The sequence below is a fragment of the Struthio camelus genome, chromosome 9, assembly GCF_040807025.1.
Source record: "Struthio camelus isolate bStrCam1 chromosome 9, bStrCam1.hap1, whole genome shotgun sequence".
NCBI lineage: Eukaryota > Metazoa > Chordata > Aves > Struthioniformes > Struthionidae > Struthio > Struthio camelus.
In genome coordinates, this window is record NC_090950.1 from 5,126,878 (window position 1) to 5,154,385 (window position 27,508).

General features: G+C 45.8%; 3 protein-coding genes across 23 annotated transcripts in view; 2 read left to right on the plus strand and 1 right to left on the minus strand.

Moving 5' to 3' along the window:
• CEP63 (centrosomal protein 63) overlaps positions 1 to 18,343 on the minus strand; it is a 37,372-nt gene extending 19,029 nt beyond the window's left edge. For 2 of the 16 annotated variants that reach the window (XM_068954897.1, XM_068954885.1), the window contains exons 1-4: positions 6,363 to 6,516; positions 4,174 to 4,242; positions 2,285 to 2,465; positions 795 to 890 (exon numbers count right to left, since the gene is read on the minus strand). In XM_068954897.1, the coding sequence (XP_068810998.1) occupies positions 795 to 890; positions 2,285 to 2,465; positions 4,174 to 4,217 (321 nt within the window). In that variant the 5' untranslated portion in view covers positions 4,218 to 4,242; positions 6,363 to 6,516. Of the gene's footprint in view, positions 1 to 794; positions 891 to 2,284; positions 2,466 to 4,173; positions 4,243 to 4,999; positions 6,072 to 6,131; positions 6,517 to 11,771; positions 11,984 to 13,354; positions 13,451 to 13,526; positions 13,589 to 18,316 lie in introns of those variants that run through there. The other 14 variants (XM_068954899.1, XM_068954892.1, XM_068954898.1 and 11 more) reach the window with 12 other exon arrangements.
• On the plus strand, positions 6,539 to 10,451 carry ANAPC13 (anaphase promoting complex subunit 13). 6 transcript variants are annotated; one of them, XM_068954906.1, is made up of 4 exons: positions 6,539 to 6,613; positions 6,925 to 7,114; positions 7,312 to 7,535; positions 9,986 to 10,451. In XM_068954906.1, exons 3-4 carry the CDS (start codon positions 7,437 to 7,439, stop codon positions 10,109 to 10,111), a joined length of 225 nt encoding a protein of 74 aa, XP_068811007.1. In that variant the 5' UTR covers positions 6,539 to 6,613; positions 6,925 to 7,114; positions 7,312 to 7,436; the 3' UTR covers positions 10,112 to 10,451. The 6 variants fall into 6 exon arrangements, with proteins under 6 accessions (XP_068811007.1, XP_068811005.1, XP_068811009.1 ...); XM_068954904.1 differs by having other exon boundaries at positions 7,410 to 7,535; XM_068954908.1 differs by having other exon boundaries at positions 7,435 to 7,535.
• Positions 13,554 to 27,117, plus strand: LIPH (lipase H). Its single transcript, XM_009690504.2, is given in 11 exon segments — positions 13,554 to 13,605; positions 18,151 to 18,518; positions 19,835 to 19,943; positions 20,054 to 20,155; positions 21,351 to 21,440; positions 22,536 to 22,674; positions 22,676 to 22,701; positions 23,668 to 23,763; positions 24,293 to 24,404; positions 25,656 to 25,829; positions 26,944 to 27,117. Coding segments are annotated over 11 exon segments (1,359 nt in total). The 3' UTR covers positions 27,035 to 27,117.
• The last annotated feature ends 391 nt before the right edge of the window (positions 27,118 to 27,508 follow it).

A 27,508-nucleotide genomic window follows, 5' to 3' on the forward strand; every position in this document is an offset into this window, starting at 1 on the left:
CAGGAACTAAGCCAAACCCTCCAGGGAAAACAGGTCAATGCTCTGCTAGCTATTCAGGCCATTTAACTCCCTGCTACTGACAAGCAAGCAGAGACAGGCAAAGAGTTAAGGCACAGACATGGGACACTGTTATACCACCTGCAGGACGTTCACCACCTTGCAGCGAGTAAGACATTCTTCGCGAGATGAAAGCTCTGAAATTATTTTTAAAAAGCATGTCAAGTATACTTAGTTTCTATTGAGCGCGTTAAGATTAATATGCCTTCAAAAAACAAAATCCTCACAAAAACAAAAAAAAAGAAGAACAAATGGAGGCAAAAAGCAGATGAGTGCATACCAATCTCATCTCATGTTTTCTTCACATGATCAAGGCCAGTTACACCATCACTCTTTCTTAACTCCATGAAATGCTGAGGGAACAAACTGCTGTTGCCTGTACCCATGGCAACTTCAGCATAAGCGCTACGGTGAATAGGGTGGGAGAATACAGGAAATTTTTGCAGTAAATTTCTGCAGATGAAAATTGCAACAATACACTTACTACATATTTCCACTCCAGCAGCTGTCTGTTCATCACCAAGGTCCTCCAACGCAAAAGAAACAGGGCTACTGAAGCATAAAAACATTGCTTTGTCTACACTCAATACTCTCTCTTTTGTAAGAATATAAAGATTAAAAGAACGGAAAGGTTGAAAACCACGGCTTTCAAACAACAGCAGTGACACAAAGTACTTCACCTGCCAGACCACTTATCAACTGGAACTAAAACCCAATCTTATTGCTCTGAAGCTCACCTCTTCTTGAAATTTCTTCAGCTGCTGTTCATATTCTCTAACCATGTCCTGTTTGGCTTTCTCCGCGTCTTCTAACTGCTGACGCAACATGCCAACCTAAATAAAGCATTAAAAGGCAAAGGAATAAAACAGCAGTAGACTTAAACTACACTGTCAGTAGGTACTGGAATTAGTTTTTGTTCCATAGGCAGACACGTATGTTACAGCAACAGTGGTAAGTGACTGTTAAAAGATCCTAATTTTGTTTAAAAATGCATGTTGCAATGGAGTCATTCACCATGAATCAGGTTAAGCCTACACCTAAATCTTTGCTAGCCTGGGGCCAGAACTGTTTCTGTTCTGGACTCTTGCTTTGAGCCATTCACTTCCTGCCTTTTATTTTGGTCCTGTGCCAAAAGGCTATTTTCATGTGGCATTTTCACCAAATTGTTCATAGATAGGCTGAAATTGCAATGCCTACCCACTCACAGAAAAGAGAGCCATGTCACTATCTTACTACTACTCTCAGCTGAAGCAGAGTTCTAAATAATGCATGCAGATGAGAGGGACAAAGTGGGGCTTTGAAACTCATGGAGAGGACTTCTCTTATATTGATTCAAATGCTCCTCTGACTCGTTGTCATCTTCTTTCTGTCCTCTTTCTATCCACAGGACAGCCACCTTTCTAACTGCAGGTCCAAAAGACAGTAATCCAATACATAGGTAACACACGACACACTTAAAAGGAACCATCACAAAAATTCCTCGGAATAAACCAAAAGCATGAATACACTCCAGCAGTGATTTTAACCACACTTGACAGCTTATTTTTTGACATCATTGTTTGTTTCTGATGGTAAGAAATATTTCACGAGTGTCTAGAGAAAATACAACTGATCAGAACAATGATAACCTACAAAATAAAATCACAGCCCTTCCAAACAAGAGTCCTGTGGCGTGACTCCACATATACTAGCCTTTCATTTCTTTAGGGCTACAGGGCACATAAAACAATCCTTTGAGGGCCTCCCAGCAAGCCCGTGGTGCAGTTCACACCAGTACATTTTCTCCCTGTGATTACAGGTAACTGGGCTGTTGACTACTGTTGTATCCAGATTCAGCGTCTCTGGATTTTCTGTAGAAACTCTGACAATTCACATTGTGAACTTCAACCAAGCCTTAGGGAGTTGACCACTTGACTCTGAATTATGCATTGGGTACCTTGATCTAACAGGCTCCTTTGTTTTTGTAAATTCTAGTGCTGATCTCCAATCATGAGACAGGTTCCTGTTTCGCTTAACACAGCCATTTGCAAAATAAAAAAGCCCCGTGTCCTGGCTTGGCATTTAAACGTCAAAAATCGGTCAGTTCTGATGAAACAACAACTGATAAGCAACACACTTCTATGCAAAGTCAACAAACTGAAATTCAGGTTCAGTCTTTATATTGCATTGTAACAGGCAAAACACATGGAACCGTGCTGACCAGGAAACAGTGAACTTGAGGCAGTACCTCTTTGTATTTTTCTTCCAAAGCAGCCCTGGCAGAGGAAAGCTCCTGCTCTCGAACATCTAAGCAAGCCTCCAAGGCCTGTGTCTGTCCTTCCCACTCAGATCTCTTGTGAGCCACCATAATGTCGATCTGCTTCATCAGCTCCTGCAGCTCAGCCTCACACGAAGTCAAGAACCCACTGCTGGGAGGGAAAGAACTTGCTGAAGTCCCAAAGCAGGCACCACCCAACACAGGTCCAGCAGTCCCGTACCACCAAAGTCAGAAGAACAAACTGACTTGCGCTAAGGGACCAACTGTGCATATGCAGTACTTTGCACTCTAAGCAAATCAGCTTGGGAAGAAATTCATACAATTTTTAAGTATTCATCTAATTCTCTAATGCAATACCTCACAAGTGGCACGTTCATATCACTGAGCAGAGACCTAACTTTGGCAACGACCAGTGAGGAATACTTTATAAATCCTAGCCAAAACAAGTAAGCTACACACTTTAAGCACAGGGATTTTTTTCCTTTTAACCATAGACACATAACAAGCACCTACAAATACTTATCCCTTTGCCTTGGTGCTATGCATTATCTAAGCAAAAGGGAACAGGTTTAATCCATGTTTTCTATTCTTCGCAATTGCTCTCGAGGCAGAGACATTTTATACCAAGTTTCAGTCACCAGAGAAATCTTACAGCCAAGCTATCAGCTCCTGAAAATAGAAGTTTATCACAAATGCAAACAAACCCCTAAGTAGAGGGGGTTGGATGACAACATGATAATGAAGAATAAAACACTTGCAATCCTTTGGGGACAGCATGCTCCCTAGTGACTGCAGAATTTCTAATTTGGTGCAGTAATTATTGGAGCCAATTCAGCAAACTCCTCTAAAACTTCACAGGCTGCTAAGCCAGGGACAACATTCAGGCCTGCAAGATACAGCCCGAGAAGGCAGTGAACCCTATGATGATCTTTACCCCTTTAATTTGCCTGTCAAACGGAAAGCACTCAGAAGAAATGGAAATCAATAGGTTAACGGATCTAAATTTCTCTGTTCCCCCAGAGCATATGCACACTTCACAACTTGACAGTTGTTTTAACAGGGAAAGAAGTAGTTCTTAAAGGAGCCCAAATCATTTCAATTTGAAGTTCACCCTGTCCTGCAAGTTAACAAAAAATTAGCAGCTATTATGCAGAGCAAGAACATTTCCTTCTCAGCAACTGCTAATATAAAGCTCAGTCTAAGCTTGATTTCTGCAACCAGTTATTTGTAGAACAAATATATGGTATCAGTAAACTTGGGTCAAACTCTCAAAGACAACTATGAAAACAGCATCAGTAACTTTTGCTTCACGCTTGTTTAACAAATAAAATGATGCCCCCCCCCACCCCCATTACTGGCACTACAGTCTCTCTGGGATCCAGATACTTTCACCCAAGACAGAGCATAAAGGATTCTTCAGAGATGAACGGTGCTCTGCAGCGCCAGCACGCTCAAGAAACAATCAAACGTTTCCAATAAAAACAGGTAGCAAAGGCAGGTCTCATTAACCTAATAGGGCTCTTAAAAAGATATTTATTCACTTTTAATTACTACCGCTCCTGGTGCTAGATGGTAAGAAGGGTTTTAAAAACAAAAGGAGGTAAAGTTTTTAGGGAAGATGAAACACAGAAATAGTAACAAGACCACGATATCAGAGAGCAGTGATTACTGGGAAGCCAGCTCACCAAGTGACTTTGCTTGTTTTGGTTGAAGGCCACTGTGCACAGCAGGCACAAGGAGACACAGAGCAAAGACCTTATTTGAAAAATGGAAGATTTGCCTGACTGGTAAGACAGCATTTGGTTCTAAATAAAAGGGGAGTTAGTCTGACAGACGGGTGTATTCTGTTGCATACATACCTTCCCTGCCCATGTCTTTGCATTCCTTCCAGCAAAGCCTCCATCACCAAATCCTGGCGGCGTTAGCAGCTAGGAAAGTAAACAAAAACAGAGGTCACCGGAGGCTATATATCAGCAAGTCTACTTCTCCAGCCAACTGCAGAGCATGCAGCAGAAGTCCACAGAAAAGAAATTTAAAGATTACATAATAAGCAGCTGGTGCACAATTACAGGTGAGGAGAACAGTGGTCACCTTCGTGAATTTATAAGCCAGATATCTGCCAAACAAAGGAAAACAGATTTTTCTACAAAAACCAAACACACACACAAGCATTCAGCTCCATGAATTTAGGGTGATACAGCAGTATTCTCTAATGAACAGAACAACTCAAACAGCCGTAGTGGCTGGCTCAATACACAGGAACTGGCAGATCTCCCGTCTTTTGGGTATACTGAACTGCAGAGGAAGAGCCACACTCGGGAACTTGCAGATGGACCAGGCCCAAGAGGCATCTCTGACAGGGGTATTTGTTGCTTGAGAGAAAAACCCAAGCACCTTGTAAGCAAGCAGTGGTGAGGAAAAACAAAAAAATCTATCCATAAATTAGGTCTCGCTTAAACAGAAGACAAAGCTCATTACTGCTTTCAGGACACATTGCTACTTAGTATGGTCAAGAGGACTTTTCCTTCAATATAGCGCTGGTTTTTTAAAAATTCCTCTGGTGCCTTAAGCTACGAAAATAAGTTGCATGGGTTTACAGTAGCAGTGCACGACCGTTAAGTCATGAACACATGTATGTGTGCACAGATAGAAGTTCCACACACTTGTAAAGCAAGAAAGGTTTACCTTAATAGCAAAAAAAAGGAGAGTAAAAACTGAAAGTTACACTGGAACCAGAGCCACAAAGCTGACATTTTATTTCAGTAGGTTGTCCACGAAACAGCGTCCCTTCTGGTTAACTCACAAAAAAATACACTTCACTTTGCTATTTGGAGGTGTTCATACAATCTTCTGTTACCAAAGCATCCATCCACTCTCCCAAGTATTTAGAGAGGGATCTTCACAACATGATTCCTTAAAAATAATTATGGCATTATTATGCAGTCAACAGGAGGGGCACAGCGGGTCACACAAAGTGAGATTTTCAGAAAGGCGCAGACTTGGCTTTGGTCTCTTTTTAACTTAAGTGAGAGCTTCCATCCTGCTCCTAGCACGTTTTAAAAGCCCATCCAGAAATCAAAGCCTGCCCTTGGAGTTCAGGTACGTTTTCTACCACACTTATTCAGAAAATAAACATTTCCTGGAGCCAAAAAAAAAAAAAAAAAACCAACCCTGACCCTACACTGATACAGCGTTTTGTCTCTCTTCAGTTCTGTCCACGCGTGACAGAATTAAGCCAGGACGCGGAGCCTCTCGGTTGTGTTGCTGACGACAGAGCTGCTGCTGAGAGCCGAGGAGCCGTTCCAGGTGGCCACAGCGGACCATAACCAGCAGCAGCTCTTCTGTTTTATGCCAATCACACCCACACAGAATTGGTTTCCAAGGGGTAGCGGGGAGATTTCTTCCGTCCACTGCGGAGAACTTCTAAAATTCAAAAAGGAGACGTGGAGAACGAGCCAGGCCCTTTATCAGCCGCTCGCCTCATGAGAGCCTGGACTAAGCTCACCGCTACAAGGCTTCAGTGCCCTGAGAAGCCAGGCAGCACCGGCTCCTGCTTGCGGCGGGCTCTAAGAACGGCAGCCCGGGCCGCAGCCGGCGGCGCCTCCCGGGTGAGCAGCCTCAGGACGGCGCCCCTCCGCTCAACGGGTGCAGGGCACGGGCCACTCACGGGACGCACCCGCGTACACCCTGCGCTTAACCTCTAACTCCAGCCCAAGCAACCGGCCCTGACCTGTCACTCTTGAGATTTAAGGAGGAGCAAGTACTTGCGACAAAGAGAAGAAAAAGAAGACTTAATAAAACTTCTTTTGCATCCCACCTTAAGAAAGAAGCACAGCAACGGAAGAGAGGCAAGGGGGAGAAAACTGACGATACACGGAAGGCCCCGAAAATACAGCTTGCGAGAGAAGAACAGGATTGTTTAGCATTAAATATATATATATACACGGGGGGGGGTGCAGTTTTGAAGGGTTTAAAAGGCTGCTGGGCGTGGGTTAGCAGGCCCTACGCCGCAGCAAGAGGGATGAGACGTTAAGGAAAGCCTCCTAACCGTGCCGCATCAGCTCGCCCCGGGCCGCAAGCGCCGTCCGCGGCTGTCCTAAAGGCGAGAGCAAGGGCGGCCGTTAGCGGCCGTTGGCGCCGCGCGCCGGCCGAGTCCTCCCCCCTCCCCGCCCCTCGGCGCGCCCGCAATGACGTGACGCCGCTCGGGGGCGGAGCGCGAGCCCTGCGCGTGCGCCCGGGGGGGGGGGGGCCGCGCCTGCGCACTGGCTGGGCGGAGGCCGGCTGCCCGGCATGGGCGCGGTAGGGCGCGCGGCGCCGGGGAAGGGAGGGGGGCGGCGGCGGCGCGCGGCGCGGCCCTGCCCTGCCCGGCGGCTCCGGCCCTCTCCGGACACGTTCTGCCGTGAAACCAGCGCCGGCAGCCGGGGGCGGCCGCCGGCCCGCGGGAGCCGCGCAGGGACGAGCTGCCGCGATGACGTTTCCCGGGGAGGGGGAGGGGGCGCGGGCAGAGCCCTAATAAACCATCACCCGCGGCCCCGGCAGCAGCTGAGGGTGGAGGACGGTTCTTGTGTTTGTCGTGTGTTACTAATCCCCCGGATCTGGGTTTTTGGCAGCATTTCGTGCGGCGTTAAACGCTTGGTTCTGGCTCCTTCGCAGGCGCGGCAAAGGCCCGCGGCTGAGTTATGGCAGCAGAGCTGGCGCCGCAAGGCAACCGGCAGCCAGCGAGAAGCAATGCTTTCGTGCTGAGTTAGAGGGCCCTGGGGAACCGCAGCTCTCAAGGCCACCCACCAGCTACTTCTAAAGGTTAGTAACTAGGCGCTCCCCCTGAAAGCCGCTATAATTCATCATTATAGGCTACTTTTACAGATTTCTTCACCTCTGATGCTTATCAACCTGCACTTCAATTTGACGCCGTTATTTGCAGACGAAGTAGTTGCGCTGCGGTTATAACCCCTTTTTGAGTGCTTTAGGAAAACCAAGCTTCCCCATATGATTTGAAGCTTGATAATAACTGGATCACAGCTGGAGCAGCCGTGCGGTCTAAACGTGAGCCGCTTGGGAGCGTGGATGCTAGAACAGCATCTGCTTCGTGTCACAGATTCAGCTGTACTTGCCTACCACAGAGATGGACAGCGAAGTGCAAAGGGACGGCAGAATCTTGGATTTGATTGACGATGCATGGAGGGAAGATAAATTGCCGTATGAGGACGTGGCCATCCCATTGGTAGGTGAATCGCTGCTTATCAATCTGAGTTAAGATTGGCGTGTTTCTCACAACCCCTGCCAAGACACGGCAGATAGTATTGCTTGCGGTGCCGCTAAGTATCCTCTGCGGTGCCAGAGGTTCCCAGGATGGATATGACTTAACTCTGTTCTCTCCCATATGCTCGTCATTCCTGTGTGCAGACAAGGGCATGGATGTTTCTCTCCCTCTACCCCTGGGCAGTTGCCCTATCTCTTTGGAACTGGACTGCCCTTCCCATCGCACAGTTCTGGGTTAGACACCAGGGTCTACCTGTTTTCAAAGTTGTTGCCCAGCCACTTTGCGGAACAGAGAGGATCAGTCTTATGCTGACAGCTGAATAGTCCTGATTACAGTTTATTTCCACCTTCTGAAATTCCATTAGAAGAAGCTGAAAAATTATCAAATGTCTTCCTAATTGGACTTCTCCAAATACATTGTTGCTGTTGCTAGTTCCAGGATAGTAGTGAACACACCAGCATCTGCAGTAAGATTCCTGCTGGTAGTGCTTCATCCGGTATATGGCAGCTAGCCCTCCTTCCAGTAAACAGGTCATTGTACAGCTACTAAGCCAGAGAGGTGCAGCTGGGGAAAAGCTGCCTCTGATCCCAAAAATATCCAAGTTAGAGCCTCAGATCTCCCTCGCTGACCCTCTTCCTTAGCCATTTGGGGACTACCAGTGAATTGAGAGGCATTTGAGGATCTTCCCTCTCCTTGTTCACTCTGGTACGTAAGCTTTACCCTGGCTAGCACTGACACAGCAGGCACACTAAAATCACAGGGATTTCACATGATCCTGAATTAACACATGAAAGTGCTTCCTGCGCTGCTTTGGCTAGTTTTGGCTACTAGTTTCTTTTAGCAAAGAGACACTTGCAGACTAGCAGTAACTTCAGCTCAGCAAGCGAATATTGTTCAAGTGTCAGCCTTTAAATCACGATATGCCAACATTCCTGGAGAAGATGCAGCTCAGGTTTTGCCAAGTCCCTTCTCAGAGCAGTGATGAGACCACACAGGAGTTGGTTTCTCACCATGTCCTTTTCTCCTTCTGGTCTTGTAGACACAAGCTGCATGCTTCAGTCTGCACAGTTGTGTGAGAAGGTTACTAGGGAGATGAATCCCTCTGACCATCCATTGCCCTCCCTGGTTTGTCAGCTGCTCAGACCGCAGGTAGAAATGCAGCTGGGGCACCTGCTCGATGTAGCTGTCTGGCTACGTTGCATCCATCGCTGTGGACCCCTGGGCCCCTGCTGCGATCTAGTCAGAGTGAGGTGCACAGCACTGTCTCTGATTTCAGAGAGGGCAAGGAGTAGCCGCGCACCTTCACGCTCCGCATATAAAGCACACAAGTTTTCCTGCCCTGATTTGGCCTTGAGGAAATGATCTTGCAGAACTACGATTCTCAGACACAAGAACCTAGATTTCCTTGACTTGAAGGCACATATAGATGGAAGCTTCATCAATTAGCCTGGCTGTGGATATAAAGATTCCCAGGGATGGGATTGGCTCTGGTCACAAAGAGAAACCAGCACAAATTCACAAGAGAGTTACTCAGCGGAGTTGTGAAAAAGCCAAGAGAATGGTTGTAAAGTCATATTTGAGCTGTCCTGAGCATCTGATCCAGTGCTTGCTGGAGAGGGCTCCTGAACTCTAAAGGGCTTGAATCATATGCCATTTTCAAAATTGAAGTATTTTATTTAGCTCATGCTGGGATTTCGAGAAATCTAGAACTCAAAATTATTGCCCAAATGATATCTTGCAGAATAACACGCCCGCTGTGTGACTGCACCAGTACAGGCACACACAGAATAAATAACATAAAGAAGGAACGTTAAATCTCAGTGAAACCATACTTCCTCCTTACTGTCTCCTGAGCAGTTCTGTGTTGCATCTCGTAAGGGTTCCTGACTTCCCCTGTTGATACAGCACAGACATACCTGACTTCAGTGCACAGAGGAAGGATTTCTCACCTGCAATGGGACAATAGTATGTTACAGAGCCAGTTTCTTAGTAACAGCTGCAATAAATGCAGTATCTGTAGTCCTGGGACTGAACAGCAAAAGAAATACATTGCAAACAAACAATGGAATATTTGCACTGTACTATTACTTACTTTTTTTGGTTTTTTGTTTTTACTATATATTCTTGTTCTCCACTGCAAGTGCATAGTCTGAGTGCTAGCAGGGCCCCAGGGCCCTGCTAACCAATTTACTTTTCAGATTAAGCACCGTATTCATATGAAAAGAGTAGTCTTCAGAACAGGGCTTAGTAATGTTTTTAATTGGATGAGCATGCAAGTTGTGTATGGGTCAGAGGCACGCTCCAGTCTCCTGTGTGGATTTATGTATTGTATCAGTATGAAGTATTAGTAACCTGTTCTTTTTAGGAAGCTTACTACATGCGAAATGCATTGTACCTTTTTTTGTTTTCAGAACGAACTTCCTGAACCAGAACAAGACAATGGTGGCACGACCGAGTCTGTGAAAGAGCAAGAAATGAAGTGGACAGATCTGGCTCTCCAGTATCTGCATGAAAATGTTCCCCCCACAGGAAACTAGCCGATCAGTGAGACTTCATGCAGTGAATGCATGAAGGCAATACAAAAATGTTTTTCAGCTAACCATTGCTGCCCTAAGTTTCTCTAAGGAGGAAACAAAGCTTCTGAAAAAGCATTGTATTCAAAAAACTGTTCTACTCACAGTGACAGAACACACTTTGAAGTGCATCTATAATCAATGTGAAATAACTATGGCTATCTGAAACCTCAGAGCTGGTATCAGAACGTTTCTTTACTTATACAAAATTATTTCGTATCTTCTGTTAACTTGTTTTTAAGTTGGTGCCAATACTGATCTTAATTGTTTTCTACCTGTGATCAAAGAAGTAATTTTTATTGTCTGAAGTTGTTCATTCATTGCAAAGCTCACATTGGGAGCATTTGTGGCTGTGAAGGCCTATGTCCTGAGAAGTATTCCTGTGTATTTTGGGGCTAGTTTTAGAGTTCACTGTACAAAAACCAAATAACCGTAAACCAGTTGTTAGCATCTTTAACTAGTGTGTGACCGAGGGACGTTGTACGGGACAGGAGTAAAAGACTGGTCAATAGGATTAAAGAGATGGAAGTTATCTGTAAGCACAGGTGAGTTCTGTGTGAACTCACTTTGGGATTTGACAGTGGTGGTGGACAGCATTTCCAGTGATGACATCCTCAGTATGTCTGCTAATCCACATACTGTAAACAGATAGTTTAATTTATGCTGAAATGATAGTTACTCAAAGTCATTGTCTTGGTACTAGTTCAGGGTAGTGACACTTGGATGAGCTGTCTCACATGGGAAACCATGAAACTGTCACCTCTCCCTGGAGACAGCACCTTCAGGAGAGGACCAGCTGTGTTATTACAATTGCAGGGAATAAGACACAAAGTGGAAATATCCAAGGAAGTTGTTAAGATTTGCAGAACTCTTACATCTGAGTTGACGTTGGCCCAAGATACCTATTGTATTAATTCGCATGGTTAATAACCATAAGAGGAACATAGGTTATGTAGCCAGAGGTGCCTTTCACAGGGCTGTTGCTTCCAAGAGCTGCACATAGCAGAGTGCTGGAAGAATGTTGGAGACCCGTTTAGAAATGGGGAAGGCCAGAATCACAGAGCCCCTTGCCCCCTCAGTGCAGCCTCACAAGCCCTGTGATGCGGGTTTCTGCTCTAGGATGGTGGGTCTCACAAGATCCGTGCCTCGCTCAGTACACGGGATGAGCAGGACTTCAGGGACAACCTTGTGAATGCAGCTTCGTTATTAAGCTGCTGTTGTCCATGTGACCCAGGCTCTCTGGCAACACATGTTGCCCATGGGTCTCATGGCTATTTGTAAATAGCATCACAGTGTGGAGATGTGGGGATTCCGATTTCTCTTTCCCTTTTTGGTCAGATGGTTACAGCCCTTTCTACTCCTGGTTTCTGCCCTTTTTATCTCCTGTTCCAGTCCCACCCTTTCCTCACCTTACCTCAGTTGCCTCTCACAGATCTAGTCCCAGTCCTGTGCTTCCCCACAAGGAGAATTACAGCTGCCTTCTGTGCCGCAAGCAAGAGTTTGCCTTGCACCTTACTGTCTAGAAAAGATGTGCAGCCTTGGCATAGGCCAAGAAACAGAAATCTGCTGGGAGTGAGGGGGGAAAGGAGCAAGTGGGGCCTAGGTTCAGGCAATAAGAAGTTACCTCTTTTTATGCTGAGAAGGCAAGGGCCTCTTGATTTCTTTGTCCCATTTTATCTTTGATCCGCAAATGTCTTTTGCAATAGGTAAAACCCTTCTGTTCATCTTGCGTGTCTCACTGTTGTTGGATGGATTCCTTCACACCACTGGCAGAACTTCCTAAGCAGAAAATATTTTGACAGTCTAGGATTACTAGTAGAGAAGTTGAGAAAGGATCTGGAAGAAAAACAATGTTTCAAATGGTTTGGCTTTGCCAGTGCATCAGAAAAAAGTATTTTCCTTGAGCTTAGAGCTTCCAGACTCTACAGAAGTTTTTCTGGTGTCCTTTCTCAGTGTTTATCCTCTTGAAAATACCAAAAAACAACTGTAGCCTGTGTGAGTACCAAATGCAATCATAGCTCAGCACGTGTCCTGCGAGACTGTGATTGCTGAGCTGCATGAGGACAGAGAGTTCAAGGTGCTTTGCAGAAAAGCAAGGCCGTTGCTGCGTGTGTCCCTCTGTCTGTGGTGTAGGCAATGTCAGCATCAGACAAGCAGCACACGCTTGCCTGAACAAGGAGGAGCTGCGCTCAGCCAGCCGGCAGAGATAGGGATTAACCCAAGAATCAGCAAAATCAGGAAGCTTAATAGGTACAGCACGGACCAAAGAAACAGAACTATGCAGGTGCAAACTGTAACAGTTCAGCTCTTCAGTGGACCATCACCGGGGGAAAATGGGAACCTGTGCTCAGTGAGATGTTTCTGATCCTTCCCATGTTCCTCTTCCCTGGCATACGTTAGAAGAATTTGCAACGAAAACACTAGGCAAAGCCACCACAACCAGTTATAAAACATGTGGAACAGCTCCTATCCAGCAGCTATCTCCGTTCTCTCTTTCCCTCCGCTACAAACTCCACACCCTTCTTATTTTAACAATTTTGTCCTTAGATCTCCCAGCTCCAATTCAGACATCCTGCTCCACCTCTGACAGTTGCCTTTGCATCCATCATCCTGTTTCTCCCATCTAGCAGGGAAATCAGCAATTCTTACTTGGATTGGATTCACGAGGTTCCAGCCGGGCTGCAAGAAAATGCGGCAAGGATGCCAGATGTATGAATGTCATCCAAGATGGCAGTTGCTTGGCAGTCCAACAGAGACACAGACTGAACTGACACTCATACCTTCACTTTGTCATGACATAGCACATAGTGCTATGCGTCCACCTCCTGCCTGAGATTACAGGAACTTGTAGATCGGAAAGGATGTTGGGCCACAGCCCTCAGGAGACAGCCAGAGCGCAGGAGAGCCAAGGGGACGTGGGAACGTGGGGATCATCATGATTGCTACCAACTTTGCGCCCCGCGAAACCAAATGCTGGCCCTTCCCAAATGCATATCAGACTTGCAGTAACACCTACGTTCTTTGCTGCCTTTGGCACTCTTTGCAAAAGACAAACAGATATGCAATAATTATTGCCTTAATTTCAACACATCTAGACAAACTGCTGCTTACAATATGTTACCAAATCATTTGTGTCTTTGATTAGTCATTCCCCAGGGCAAACTATATTTAAAATCAGGAATCCTGTTGGAATAGAAGGCGCCTCACCTTTTTAAGAAGAAGCTTTAGTTGTATAACGAAAGATTAGCCTCCATTTCTTGGCCGGTAACTTCCTCCTTTCACCACACCTACTGTTACTGGTGGAAAAAAAAGAGCAAATTGTTGTCAGAGACAGCTACCAACATGCCAAAGAAACTGTGGGATCCCTAGAACCTTTTACCTGTAGAAGTTCCATGTGGAAGTCCATATGCTGAGGCTGTATGTCACGTTCATCTACCTTTCCTGTGGGGTGAAAACAGGTAGGAAATCAACCATTTGTTTTGAATGTTTTTGTCAAATAAAACATGTTTTCTGTGCTTTGCAGAAACATGAACATACCTACCCTCTGCACTCACTACAAAGTTACTGTGCAGGGTTTTTCACTATTATTTATTTTGGCAACGCAAACTATACTGGTTACACGAATGCAATCCCCTCTGAGAGTTCCGACTGTAAAACTGGATGCAATTTTTATTATCTTTTCCTCACTTTGCAAAAATTATCTTATGAAAGTACTATACATTGACACTGAAAATGTGGTTTGAAATATTCAGAGAAGAGTGTTTCTTTCCAACAGCGTCTCCTATGACAGACATGAAGGATTTCATAGTGAATATTGCAAAGGATAAATTGGCATTAATAAACACAAAACTTCATTTGATATCCTCACAGCCTCATCAAGAATAATCCTGTATAATAATAAACAAATGTACTGCCTTCTGTTAGCATACACATGGGAGCAAGTGGCTTGGTTAGTCATGTTACAGCTCTCTGCTTTGTAGGGAAGATACACAAGAGTGAAAAAAAAAAAAAACACAACAGCATTCATATAAATACTGACCAGCATTTCATCAGGTTCCCTGCAGTAATCTTGGGGTTTCATTTTTGCTTAGTTTGACGGAACAATTACAGTAGGAACTGTGGAAATAATAAGTGGTAAAAGAAAATGGTGTGAAGAGGCACCAAGGAAACCTAGTCACATAATGAAGACCATATAAGAGGTGAAAGGAAAAGTGATGAAATCTTTTGATAAAGCTACTGAGTTTTGCTGTGTGGTGGTGAAGCGTGCCTAAAGCTGAAGACTTCGTTACTGATGCACAAGACTAGTCTTTTGAAACAAACTGTAAACTCCAAGCAAGGTGATGGTGTTTTGAAAGTCAGTGAAACTGCAGGCAGACAGAAGCAGCAACACATTTCTTTGAGGATGGCACAGGGTGCAGACTGGGTAAACAGCCCCTGCAGTGGGCTCTGTGTGGCAATACAGTCTTCCAAGGATCAGAGCTAGGGTAACTACAAATCTGACCCACTGAAGTGAAAAACTTTTGGAATTCACTTTGCAAGTGGATATACTGATGAGATTAAAAAGTTCAGATGATACCTATTCGTGCCACAAGGCCTCAAGATCACATCCCAAAACCATCATTATGGTAGGCCTTGCTTGTCCATAGGATGAACATCCAGGAGAAAAGAAGAACAAGTCTCTGAACGTCATCTTCAAGAAAGGAATGAGAGAGACCAAGGGAACGCAGGCCTTAAGTAGCACTGACTGTGCTAAAGGACTACGGGGTCTGCCTGGAGACATCCTCATGAGGAGGACGCTCCCATCTTTCCACTGTGTCCAAAAGAACAAGCTATTCTGAAGATTTCCTGCCTGCTGCAGTAGGGCATCTGAGGCTGATCTCAAGCTCGACATGAAGATGGCCATCTCCCACACAGGAATTTCAGTTAATAGATTTGCATGCCATCTGCTGCAGGGTGCTGAGCTATCAGAGCACTTTGCACAGGAAACAGGTGTTTGCCATCCTATTTGATATATATAAGACAACTAAGCACAGGGAGAAAAATGAATTGTCTGAGGCTGTCCAGCAAGCTAATGACCAAGGCAGGGCTAGGAGTGAGTTAAGGGGACACTGGGTTAATTGCCAGCAGCATTTATTTACCTTTCCTGGAGAGAAGTGGTCTGCTGGATGCAGGTGAGTACAGTGTGAGGGTGTGAGTTTCCACCTCACTCACTCGGTCTGCTTGCAGAATTAATCACAATAAGTCTGTTGCCTCATCAGAGAACTCATGCTGAAGTTTGAAAGACTTTTTCAGCCATTTGGGTAGGAGTCACTGTTCTTGTCAGAATGAAGAGCAAAGCCAGCGTAACTGGCTGTCCTCATGTGCCAGCTTTCCTAACACATGGTGGAGGAGTCTGGGATACGTACCAGCCTGCCAGAAGAGAAGCTGGCAGGTTCCCCCACAATCAGCACTGATCTGATTTTGTTCATCAAAATAGAACAAATGTAATAGATTTGATGCAGATCTCACAAGGCTTTTTAAACACTTCCTGGGTTAGGCATCAGGAAATGCCAATCAGCTCCTTAAAATTAGCTCTTCTTTACCAGAAGGTTTGGGCTGCTCTGGTGACTAACAGTACTCTCCTGGGCAAGTCTCAGCACAATGCAGGAGCTATAGGAACAAATTAAGCAATGAGTGCAATCTCGTAGCACGTAGAAGTAATTCTTGCCTGGCATTTCTGCCTGCGTTTTTACAGCTTCAGTGGCAGTAAAGATGATGAACAATACTATGCAATAACACTATGATAACTAAAACAATATCTAGTTCTTAATCAAAAATAAATATAATTGTATTTTTTATATCGCAGTAGTAGCTAGAGGACCCTCACTGAGTATCACTATGTACACTGATGCATGTCAGCAAAAAATGATCACCTGTGTCTGCTAGTTACTTTGAGATCGCCAAATAAGCAGTCTAATAAGAGAACTCTTCCCGCATTTCTCCGGAGTAGCTTGGCACTCTAAGGCAGCGGGGAGAGCAGGCAGACCAGGAGACAGGCACCTCGGTCACTGTTTCTCCTGCAAGCAGGGCCCAGAGTCACACTCAAAGTCCTGCTCAAAGTATTACAGTGGCAGAACACCCTGATTTAAAGGCCACTCATTTCAGCAAATATTCACGGGGCCTAGCTGGGAGTTCAGTTTCCACTGCTCCAGTCCTACTTTTCATATTTTACCACAGGCTTATACAGGAAGGACTCCATGGATTTCAAATATTAAAATTTATTTCTGAATTGATGATAGCAATTTAAAATATCCAGTTGGACTTAACTGCAACATCCTTTTTGTCCATTAACATTTATTCAGGAGTTCTGGGGGCTTTTACAAATTAATTAGGAGACCTGTGACAACTGAACAGATTATTTTATGTACTCGGTACATAGCATTTATATCACTCCCTTGCTTCTGATTTCCACAGGAGGAAGAGAGGGGAAGTTCCTTGTATAATTTTAACAGATTCATCATTTAAAAACTGAAACGCACAGGGTACAGGAGATCTGCTAGAGCACACTTAGCTTACAGTTGTAGGTTTTCTAAACTTCTTCCACCTACTGCACTGCCTTTTAAGCATCAAAGGTCTGGGAGATCTCTCTAGCAACTGCAGCCTGAACACTTTTTCTTGCCCAGGGTGTATGTGTGTGAGTGGCACTCTCTCCCACAAGGTTCTTCAATAAAACAAGGGCGGGGGGGTGAGGGAGAAGGATTGTGAGGCTGGGAGAGGCTACAAAACTTGGAAGGGCCTTCATAAGTGGTGTCTGTCAGGAGACACACTCATTTGATTCACTGCCATTTCCCTGTTGGAGACTATATTGGACTCTGAAGGCTCTGCTGGTGGCCTGCTGGAAAAGCAATGAACAAAGACAGGCTTTCACATGGCAGAGACCACCACGTAAAGCAGCAGTTACAGAAAATTCAGGAGCTCTCCAGCTCTGTATAAAGCGAAATTGGTAACACTTCCCATGCAGTCAAAGGGTGTCCCATTTCACGGTTTGAAACAGCAGGCTGCATTTGCAAGCACAAATGAAGCATTGAGCTGTCCCTCACAACAGCAGGATGCCATGCGGCACGTCAGCTCCAGGCTGGGGTTCCTTATAAACAAAACATAGTGGAATCTCTTCACCCTGCAACTTGTCCAGAGCATCTGGGCGTGCTCTCAGACTGATACAGCAACCATGCTAGCTGCTAGAGGTCTCAAAATATTTCCTTTGGATGGAGGTCAGCTTCCCGACTTGAGACACCATGACATCAATATGGCTGTTAAATCCCAAGATAGCCCTTTCCGGGAGGGATGTATGCTATTTATTAGCAATGTGCAGGTAAATACCGAGGCGCTCTGGCAGGGCACACGTGTTCGGAATCAGTTATGGAAAACTGGGAATACAGCCCAAGCGCCCAGAGCCTAGTCCCTTCCACGTGAACCTTCTGTAAGAACGGTTATGTGAATGGAGAGTTGAGTCAAATGAGCAGCCACACAATCACCCGGGGGATTCATGGGACCAGGTACAGCTGCAGACCTGCTGGGTTCATCTCCCATCCATCCAACAGAGGCAGCACATATGCTAACAAGGTTTTTGGAGAGATCCCACGCTCTCTCCCAGCTGCTGGTGGAAGCAGAACTGTGCTGTTTCAGGGAATGCTCTTTCCAGAAGGTATACTTGCAGTCTGGCCCTGAAAAGTACTGCTCAAAGGGGCTACGAGGGGTAAAGGCAAAAGGCAGCTAAAAGAACAGGGAGATATATTCTTTAACAGAAGGCACTGGTTGGCAATGAAGGGCCTTGTCCCAATATGGCAAAAAAAACCTCATTTTCAGGGTAACTTGAGTCACGAATGTGATGGAGAGGAAAGGAGCAGCCCCAGCCCAGGGAGCTCACAATGCATGTTCTCCAGCCGGTGTAGAGCTGGCAGGTAGAAAAGTCCAAGGTGTTTCTTAGCACTAACCTCAGGATTGCCATGCTGTGCTCTTTACAGATCCTGAGGAAGCATGCCCTGCGTTTACAAGTCTCCACCTCGGCAGCGCTTTAATAGGGACAGACCTCAAAGTGAAGCTAATGCTCTACACCAGGCAGAACCCAAACTGTGCTGAACAGCTCAATTCAACAGCCTCCAAGTATCTAGATATAACCAAGAAAACTACCTTCATTATCCATGGATACCAACTCACAGGCTCTCCCCCGCTGTGGATTCCTGACTTGGTACATCTCCTGCTTTCTGTAGAAGACATGAACATCATCCTTGTGGACTGGAACCGTGGGGCAACAACTCTCATATATAGCAATGCTTCCAGAAACTGCAAGAAAGTTGCGGAGATTTTGAAGAAACTTATTGACGGAATGTTGGTAAGTCAGATATTCAAAATATTACATAGCCATTAAAGCACAATATGTAAAGGCCATAAAGGAAGTGTTTAAAAACAGCAGGATGTCTGGGAAAAGACACTCCTAAAAAGGGATATATTCATTCTTGTAAGTACAACTATACTGCAGTGCCAAATTCTATCCTGGGTCTTGGTATGTTGGTATTCTGTTGTAATATTCCATTTTTACTCTAAGTCTCTACATTTCTGGATATGAAACTCTTAAGGATTTGTTTCGACATGCACAGAGAATTGATTTCCATGTTCTGGATGTCCAAAAGTCAGCTTACGGGCATCAGCTACAGTTTGCAGCTCCTCTAGCTGCCATTGCACAGACACAGTCAACTATGACATTAGATGCCCAAGTTGGACACTTGGGCACTGGTTTTTAGTGGGTTTTTACATGTTCATTATAGCCACTGCTAAGAGTTGCCCTGGAGACTACACTGCAGTTTTGTTTGCGATAGGAGTGAACTATTTTAACTAGACAGCCCTAAACTGGGCAGAAGAGGGATTACGAGTACACATCTTAGTGTACTAAGCTATAGCCTCTCCATGAAAAAAAATAGACTGTTGAATTTCCACATCTATGCAGTGGGTACGAGAAGTGACGACACTTGGAACTTACAGCATTTTTTTCCCATGATCATGCTTATATTTGGATGCAAGACCAGGATCTAAACGCATCTGTGGTTGATTGACTTCCATTTATTTAATACATTTGGCTGTAATGTTTACTTGAGCTTTCACTAAACATTATTTTTTTTCAGTTCTGTTTATTTCTCTGTACTGGTAACTTGCTCAAAAATTATATCAATTCCTTTTAATGTTTGTGAAAGGTAAAAACCCATCTCACAAGTACAGGGAAACTTCTTGTTGCTGCAGAGAACTGGCCCCTAACTCGAGTAGCTCTTGTCATCCAGGTGCATAACTAAGGCTCTGGGTTTATTAGACTTTCTGTGCCTGCTAATGCCTTGTGGAAACCACATGCTGGCAACTGGAATTATACTCATGGGGTCCATGAATATTTGTTCCTGTCCACACGTGTTGTCACTGCCCCAAGAAAACACAACGGTTGCCTGAACTGTTCTCCTCAGCTCTCTCAAGGGCCTCAGCATGAGCAGTTGTTGCACTGTGGGATGATCAAAGGGATGAAAGGGGGGATATTTATACAGAGTGGAGCACATACTACGAAAAAATACGCAAAAAGTAGGGAGATACATTTACATTCCTCCTCTTGACATTGTTACGCCTTTAACGTGCCCAGCATCTATGACCATGGGTATTTTCAAATCTCAGATTGATGGAGCATCACTTGACTCCTTTCATATGATAGGAGTCAGCTTGGGAGCACATATCTCTGGCTTTGTGGGACAGATGTATGAAGGAAAGCTTGGAAGAATCACCGGTAAGCCCTTCCTCCAGTCAGTCCTTTTGCTTTGGGCATAGCTGCGCACAGTGAGTGGCGTGAGCTGCCCAGTACTCAAATTATGCCACGCGCGTGGTTCTGCGTTGCAGGCCTTGACCCAGCAGGCCCCTTGTACAGAGGGAAGATGCCTACTGAGAGGTTAGATCCTACAGACGCACAGTTTGTTGATGTCATTCATTCGGACACCGATGGTAAGTGACATTTCACTTCTTTATCATTACAAGGAAACCTAGAGACTGATGGGGAACACAGGAAAGCAGGGTCTCTAGTAGGCAGCTGTGCTGGGGGAATTCTTGCTCCTTTGGCCCAGGACGACCATAGTTTCCTTCCAGGTGCAAGATGCAGCGGGGCTGTGAAGGGCTTTGCGGGCCTGTGTTGCTCACTCTGTGGTCAGGACTCCCTCAGCAGCTGCTGCTGTAATTGCATTTCAAACCATGCTGTTTTACAGCTATTCATCACAACAGCTGAATATGGCCATCAGGGTCTGGTGGACACAACCGCCACTGGGGAGGTGCCAACCCTCCCAGCCACCAGGGACGGACCATACTGGACAGTACTGTACCATACTGAGTGCAGCATTCCCTAGAAATGAAGGGAATGGCCCCGGGGAGGGAGGCCCAAGAAGTACAAGGATGGGTTCCAGTGCAGGAATCCCCTGTTGCTACCCCATCACACGGTCCTCCAGAGCCGTTCCAAACTAACTGCGCTGCTGGGTCCGGCCACAGCCAAGCATACGGCATCGCAAAAGCTAGCCCCACAGCTTAACGCCTTGCACGGAGGGTCAGTAATCCAGAATGCCCCAGCGCCCTGTAAAGTACCCTGCAAGCCTCAAAGAGGGTGGCTTGGCATGATGCTTCCTGCCTTCCTCCCACCCGATGTGGCTTAAAACCACCTTCTGGGGTGAGTCTGGCACCTACCTTAGCTCCTGCCTTTCCCAGCTGGTGCACAGCATGTCTTCAAACCCACCGGCCAGGCTGGCAGCGTGATGCAATCCCGCTGCTCTGCCCCCGCAGGCATCCTCCCCGAAGCACTTGGCTTTCCCACCTCATTGCCTTCTTTCTTCTTCTCCCAAACCCTCCAAGCGGTTGGACTTCATATCCCTTTTGCCCTCCTGCAGGCAGCTATAACAAAAAAACTAATTTTGTGCTGACTCACATGCATGGATTTATTTGGAGCATTTGATACCATTGCTAAAATGACACAATTGGGTCACAACTGTTTGGCCTGCTGCATAAATGGCATTAAATGACATTAAAATTCCTGCACAGGCAGGCATCCTAGAGCTCAATAACTGTTATTTTTTCCAGTTACTTCCTTATGGTTCTTTTTTCTGTATTTTACAGTTTAATAATCCTTTCCCCTTCCTCCCATATTTTCTTTTGTCAGGACTAGGTTACAGAGAAGCACTAGGCCACATAGACTTCTACCCCAACGGCGGGACTGACCAGCCAGGCTGCCCACAAACAATATTTTCTGGTAATTAATTCAGCCTTGAATTGCAAAAACACTGACAAACTATTTCCAGTCAGGAGAAGGCAGAGAAGGCCAGAGAAACACCATCACTGCTAGAAAATATATGAAAACAATTTTCTGGGAAGCCATGAAAGCAATCTCTTCCCAGCATCGATGTGGCACGCTGACACAAGAGGAATCGAGCTGATGGGCACTAGGCAGAGAGATATGAGTCAGGAGCGGTCCTTCCGCTCCCTGTCGCAAACACAACGGGATGAATTTTGCATGCAAAAATTCACCAGGTGAATTTTTACCCTCATTTCATGACTATGTTTAAACCCCAACGATTAGCAACAGCAAGCACCTGTTCAGAAAACAGACTCACGACACGTGCAGTGTAGATTAGACTGTTATACTGAATCCAAGGAGCTTTTCTTAGCAGCGACAGACAGTGCAGCCCAGAAGGCAGAGCCCTAGTCCTGAATGCAAGAAAGCTTTTCTCCTTTCCAGCTCGGCAGCAGAACTGCTTTTGTGAAAGCTGGGTGAAGAGGAGACCTTACAGAAGGAAAGGCAATAACGTGAACTTCCCCCTTATCAGGCACAAGTGAATCTACATAAGAAACTAAACTTGGAACAAAAATGCATAGGAAACGAGGCTTCACTTATTTTGCTGCTCATGGAACAACTCATTTTATTGCTTCTGTCTTTCTAAGTAGTTTTTTTTTTAGAACAGAAATGGCAAGGTCTTGTGCCAAAGATATGCAATATCCAACTGTCATGCCTGGGCTCAGAGAGAAGAAGAGACCACCTGAGATGGAGCAGGATCTGTAGTTGGATCCTCAGGAACTGCAGTAACAGTAGGAACAAGTATGCTTTCAAAAAATAAAGTAGGCAAGTAAAAGACTAAGGTAGACACCGGTAGAGCTGAGCGCACTCAAAGGGAGAGGCTGGTGCCCATTTACTTTTCTGCCACAGTCCAGTGCTTCCCATTTTAATCTGTTGTGTTCAGACTGGTCAGTGACTGTCCGCTGCTGTGTCCTTTTTTGCTAGTAAATTAATGCTGTTTTCCTGAAGCACAAGGATTGCTAATGAAATATTTCTTCTCTATATGTGATTAAGGATTGCAGTATTTTAAATGTGACCACCAGAGGTCTGTTTTCTTGTTCATATCATCCCTGAAAAAGAGCTGCAATATTACTGCATACCCGTGTGACTCGTACAGAAATTACAGGAATGGCCAATGTACCAGCTGCGAAACTTCAGCCTCTGCCATGCCCCATCCTAGGTAAGGAAGATGCAAAGTGAATTGTGAATCCAGGGAACGTGAATACATTGTGAATACATGTGTCCAACGTAGCTACTGCCATTACTGAAACTTTTAATCCATCCATGCGACTGTGACAAAAGTTTTGCTAAAGGATTACTATAACATTATGCTTTTGCAAAAGCATATAAATTATTTCCATTGTGTTTTTCGGGATGATCTCGCCTTGACTTTGAGAGGTACAAGCCCCTGCTGCAGGCAAAAGAGGCCTGAGAGGTTCCCCTGCTCTTTGTATGGTCAAATCACGTTATAATCTAGAGCAGAAATCCACAGGTAAAGGATCCAGAACTAGAAAAGCCAAAATAAGACTTGGTATCCTTACACTGACATCATAGAAGCAATGAATTGAAGTCCATTAGCTGCAGATTTTGAGGGAGAAGGGCATGTTCCTGCTAGAATATAATCTTTTCTAAGAAATTTTCAGCACCACACACCCCTCTCTGACTATAAAAGAATGGCAGAGAGGAGGCGAAAAAAGGGTATTTTGCTTTTCCTGAGGCTCACCCACAGAGGTGTCCCAGCCTGGGTGAGACAGCACAACTTCAGACTCTCACATCTGAAATGTTGATGCTGACAGAACTCTGACGCTTCCAGAAATGAGCTTTTAAAGCTCAGGGGATTATTTTCATTCTGTACTGCAAAAGCCTTCTTGACCGGGGATATCAGAGGTGAAAAAAGATGGATCTTAAAATAAGCGATGAACAGTAACCAGTTATATTTAGACACAGAGTTGGCTTTAGTTACACAAGTAAAATTAAGCCCTTGTATAAGTCTACAGCGCATAGGAGTATGTTTCAGAGTACTACTACCTTGCAGCTGAAAAGCAATATACCACTTCCTAAATACCTATTGTGCGTTTTCAGTTATTTAATTGCTTACAGTCCTGTGCAGTAACCTTCTGCTTCATTTTCATGCTGTCATCTATAGGTTATTATGCCAGTAAGTGGAAAAGCTATTTCACACGACAGAGTCAGCCAGCGACAAACATGTTTTTTGATACGGCGGACAAGGAGCCATTTTGTAGTAAGTAAGATTTCTGAAATGCTTTTTCTTTGTGTACTGCCTCCTTCAGCAACAGCTGAAGGAGAGATGGTTAGTCGCTACTGGCATCGTAGCCAGCATTTTAGAAACACAGCCTGTGGCTGCTGGACAGAATTAGGTCCATCTGCAGGCCTGCCATTATATTCCATAACTGCAAACATACTTGTTGCTGTGAAAGCACTAGTTAGACATGTGCAAGAACAGGCTCATCTTCCTTACAGAGCTAGGAAATTTGTTGAAAACACATGAACGAAGCATAAGAAGGTAGTAACTACACTGTGTTTCACAACAACATGCTGCTCTTTGGTGCTTGCGCGCAGTCCTGAGACTCAGGCTCGCATCCGGTCTAGCTCAGTCGGGGCATGCTTTTGACTCCCGTCGTTCCCACACACCCCCCTCTCACTTGTGCAGGGCGCTGGTGATCACCGTGTGCCTCTGCAAGAGCGCCGACCAGCCCCGAAACCAAGCGGGACGGAGTCTAACCGCACGCTCTCTCTCTGTCACCTCACAGTTTATCACTACTTCTTGGATATTATTACATGGAACAAAGATACCAGAAGAGGTGCCTTCATTGTTACATTAGCTGATGAAACTGGGAAGAAAGCAGAATCTAAAGTCAATCCGTAAGTCTTACGGAGTCGATGATGTATGAGTGACAGCAAATCACTTAGAACACTCTCTCCCTCCTTCCGTCCCTTCCCTGGCAGTAGGGGCACCTCCACGCCGTTAGAGAGGCTGAGTCCCAGCTCTAGGTGCCCAAGGGAGCCGGCATGAACCTGGGCCTGAATATGTAACATCTGAATACGTAACACTCGCAAAAAGGCAAAATAATGACTGGTCTGTAGGCGGACATGCAAATAGCAGTGCAAGCAGAGACTAAACACACTTCAGCCAACAAGTCCCGCTCGACTAGTTTTCCCAAGCGTGGAGTGGCAGCTCCAATTGCATATTCTCGCAGCTGTCAGCCACGCGTGCTTGCCCTGGAGTAATCTGCATAGCTCTCTGAGGTTTCACAACAGGCCCACCGCGCGCTGCTGAGCACATGACAGCCCACCAGTCAGCATGCTTACGCACACGTGTTGTAATTACCTTTGACAGGTTAAAACTCGTCCAACTCCTCAGACTTTTCTAAAATTTCTAAACAAGGCCAGCTGTTTTGAATGCTGTAACAGGGATACACTTCCAGTCTCATCTCCGCTCTGCACATCTGTAAGGGAAATTTGCAACTCCGGTCAGCTAGAGAGGCCAAACAACAGCTGGCCATATAAAGAACGTGTTGGACAGCCACAGTTTTCCTGGGAGCAGCTCTGCTGCTTTTGCACCAAGGTTGGTGCAGTTTCCATGCACTTCTCAAAGTAAGACTGGCTATTCTGTCAGAAAGGACCAATGCCAACCCCCAGCCCTGCGAGACTGCGCTGTCTTTAAGCCGGTACTGTTTTGCCATCCTGACACGCTGGATTACTCTCCGTTACTTCTGGTCAACTCTGCATTGTTTCGTAGACACGTCTGCTGCACTTGCCAGAGAGCGCTACCAGAAATTTAGTTAGGGACATGAACACCCCCAATGTACACTCTTCCATTTGTAAAGCTACCTCAGCCATAAAGTGTTGTTACAGACCAGATTTCTGAGTCTAGTCCACCTGGGTGCAAAGCAGAATCGCAGCGAGGATTCTGGTTTGGGGCCAAAGTAACTGGCATCAGACCTCCGTGCACCGCCCCGGGAACGAGGGCGAAAATGGCAGAGCAGGGTCACGTCTGGGGACCTGAACCCATAACCCTTTCCTGAAGATCAGAAACTAATCATAGTCCTCCTTCCCCAGCACTGTTTCTAATATCTTAGTGACTCTGTGACACCTTGTCTGCTTTATTTTTAGAGAAACTGCAGCTTTTCAGCGGTACAACCAAATCCCTTTGCTAATTGGATTTGACCAGGATCTTGAAAACGTAGAAAGAATTTCCTTGACATTTTCCACCGGGTCTGTCATCGGCCCAAAGTTCAAACTCAGGATTCTCCAAATGAGGTTACGGTCAATTACAAATCCAGAAAGGTAAGCAGAGGACAACAAACCATTTCTATTGTTGCAAACTAGACAGGAGTGAGTGAGTCCCCTAGACTCCTAGCCTAGCTGAGTCCAGAAGAATTACATTTATTTCACACTTAAAAATTCAGCACCTATCTTGCATAAATTCTGCCTGTAGTGCATGTACACAAATCCCATAGTTGAACACCTGCTTGAAAACAGAGCTTGTCTTACTGTATTGAAAAAAAATAATTTGTGGTTTGACCCTTTAACCTTTGGTTAAGAAAATTTCTGGCCTTTGTGTAGCTAAAGATAAGGTGCCCGAACCTGAAAAGCGGACTGAAAGTAGATGTGACTCTCAGGTAAATGCAGATGTCCAGCCCCCAGTACACATTTTTATATCCCAGTCACTTGCTATATCCAGACAAACAGGGAGATTAATTTAATCCTGAAGTTCCAGTAACTGGGAGCTGCTGGCCACTGTGCCCTGAAGCACTGACTGCCCACAACAAGCATGAGGTACCTACCCCATCATTTGCTCATGAGATTTCTTCAGTGGCTTCAGTCACCTCACTAACCTCCACCCGCCATGTGGTCATACCCTTAAGTTTCCCTCATTTGGGGACACTTCTGAAGGAGGAGATCTCTGCCTGAGCCCAGTGAGTATAGAACCTCTCACGGTGACCCTGCGTGCAAGGAAACTATGCGGACATCAGGCCAGACACACTTTAAACGTGTGTTAAAACTAGGATTGTATATCGCACACAGAGAAGGGGGAAGCAAAAAAGGACCGAGCTGCGGAATATGTTTCTTTCAGGTCCATAAAGGTCTGCTGCCCTTCCCTTAGTCTCAGAATAAGGAAAGGAATGGGAACATCCAATGTGCAACGTCCTTTTCCTGCAACTCCCTCCTCCGGGCACTCCCTTTCCCCCGCACGTAGAACAGAATGAAAATACGCTCAAAGCACGCCTGACCTCTGTCACGCTGGAATATCACCTCCCCTTAGGAGCCTTCCGCTTGTCCTGAAAACGTTCCTTATTTTAGATAAACCTCCAGCAGGCTGGAAGGCTTGACTGGAAAAGCGATACAAGAAGGCAGGCACATCTTTCATGTTAAGCCTGGGTCGGTTCTTTCTATGCAGACCACAGCTGTGCAGGTATGACCTCGTCCTGATGGAGAACACCGAAACAACCTTCAAGCCCATTCCGTGTCCGAGCAAGAACAAGAGCTAAGACTTGAACGGACTCTTTCACCGCGGCAGCGGCAGGCGTCGCGCCCGTCGCAGCCCAACGGGAGAATCAACCGACCCACCTTAGGGTTTCTTGTATCTTCAAGATCAAACAACGGTACAATTCATCGTGTCTCTCAGGGGTTCCTCCGTCGTTGCAGAGGTTTATAAATCAGTCTGCGGCAGCGTGGAAAAATTAGGACACCTCAGCTTTTTCAAGCGTGCTTCCTCTGCAGAGGCTGGAGGCCGCTCTGTTCCAGGAGGAGGGCCTCCCCTTCGACTACTCACTTACGAAACGATCATGAAACGTGTAATTTGGTAAAGCACTGCTAGGGAATAAAGCTTTGCGTTCCCCCTGCATTCAGCGCAGCTGCCGGGTGGCACCGCTCACTGCCTTCGCGCCTCCTTCTTCAGAAGCGGCGAGACCACCGCACAGCCCAACGCGGGGCCAGGGCCGCGCTCCCGGGCCAGCCGCAGC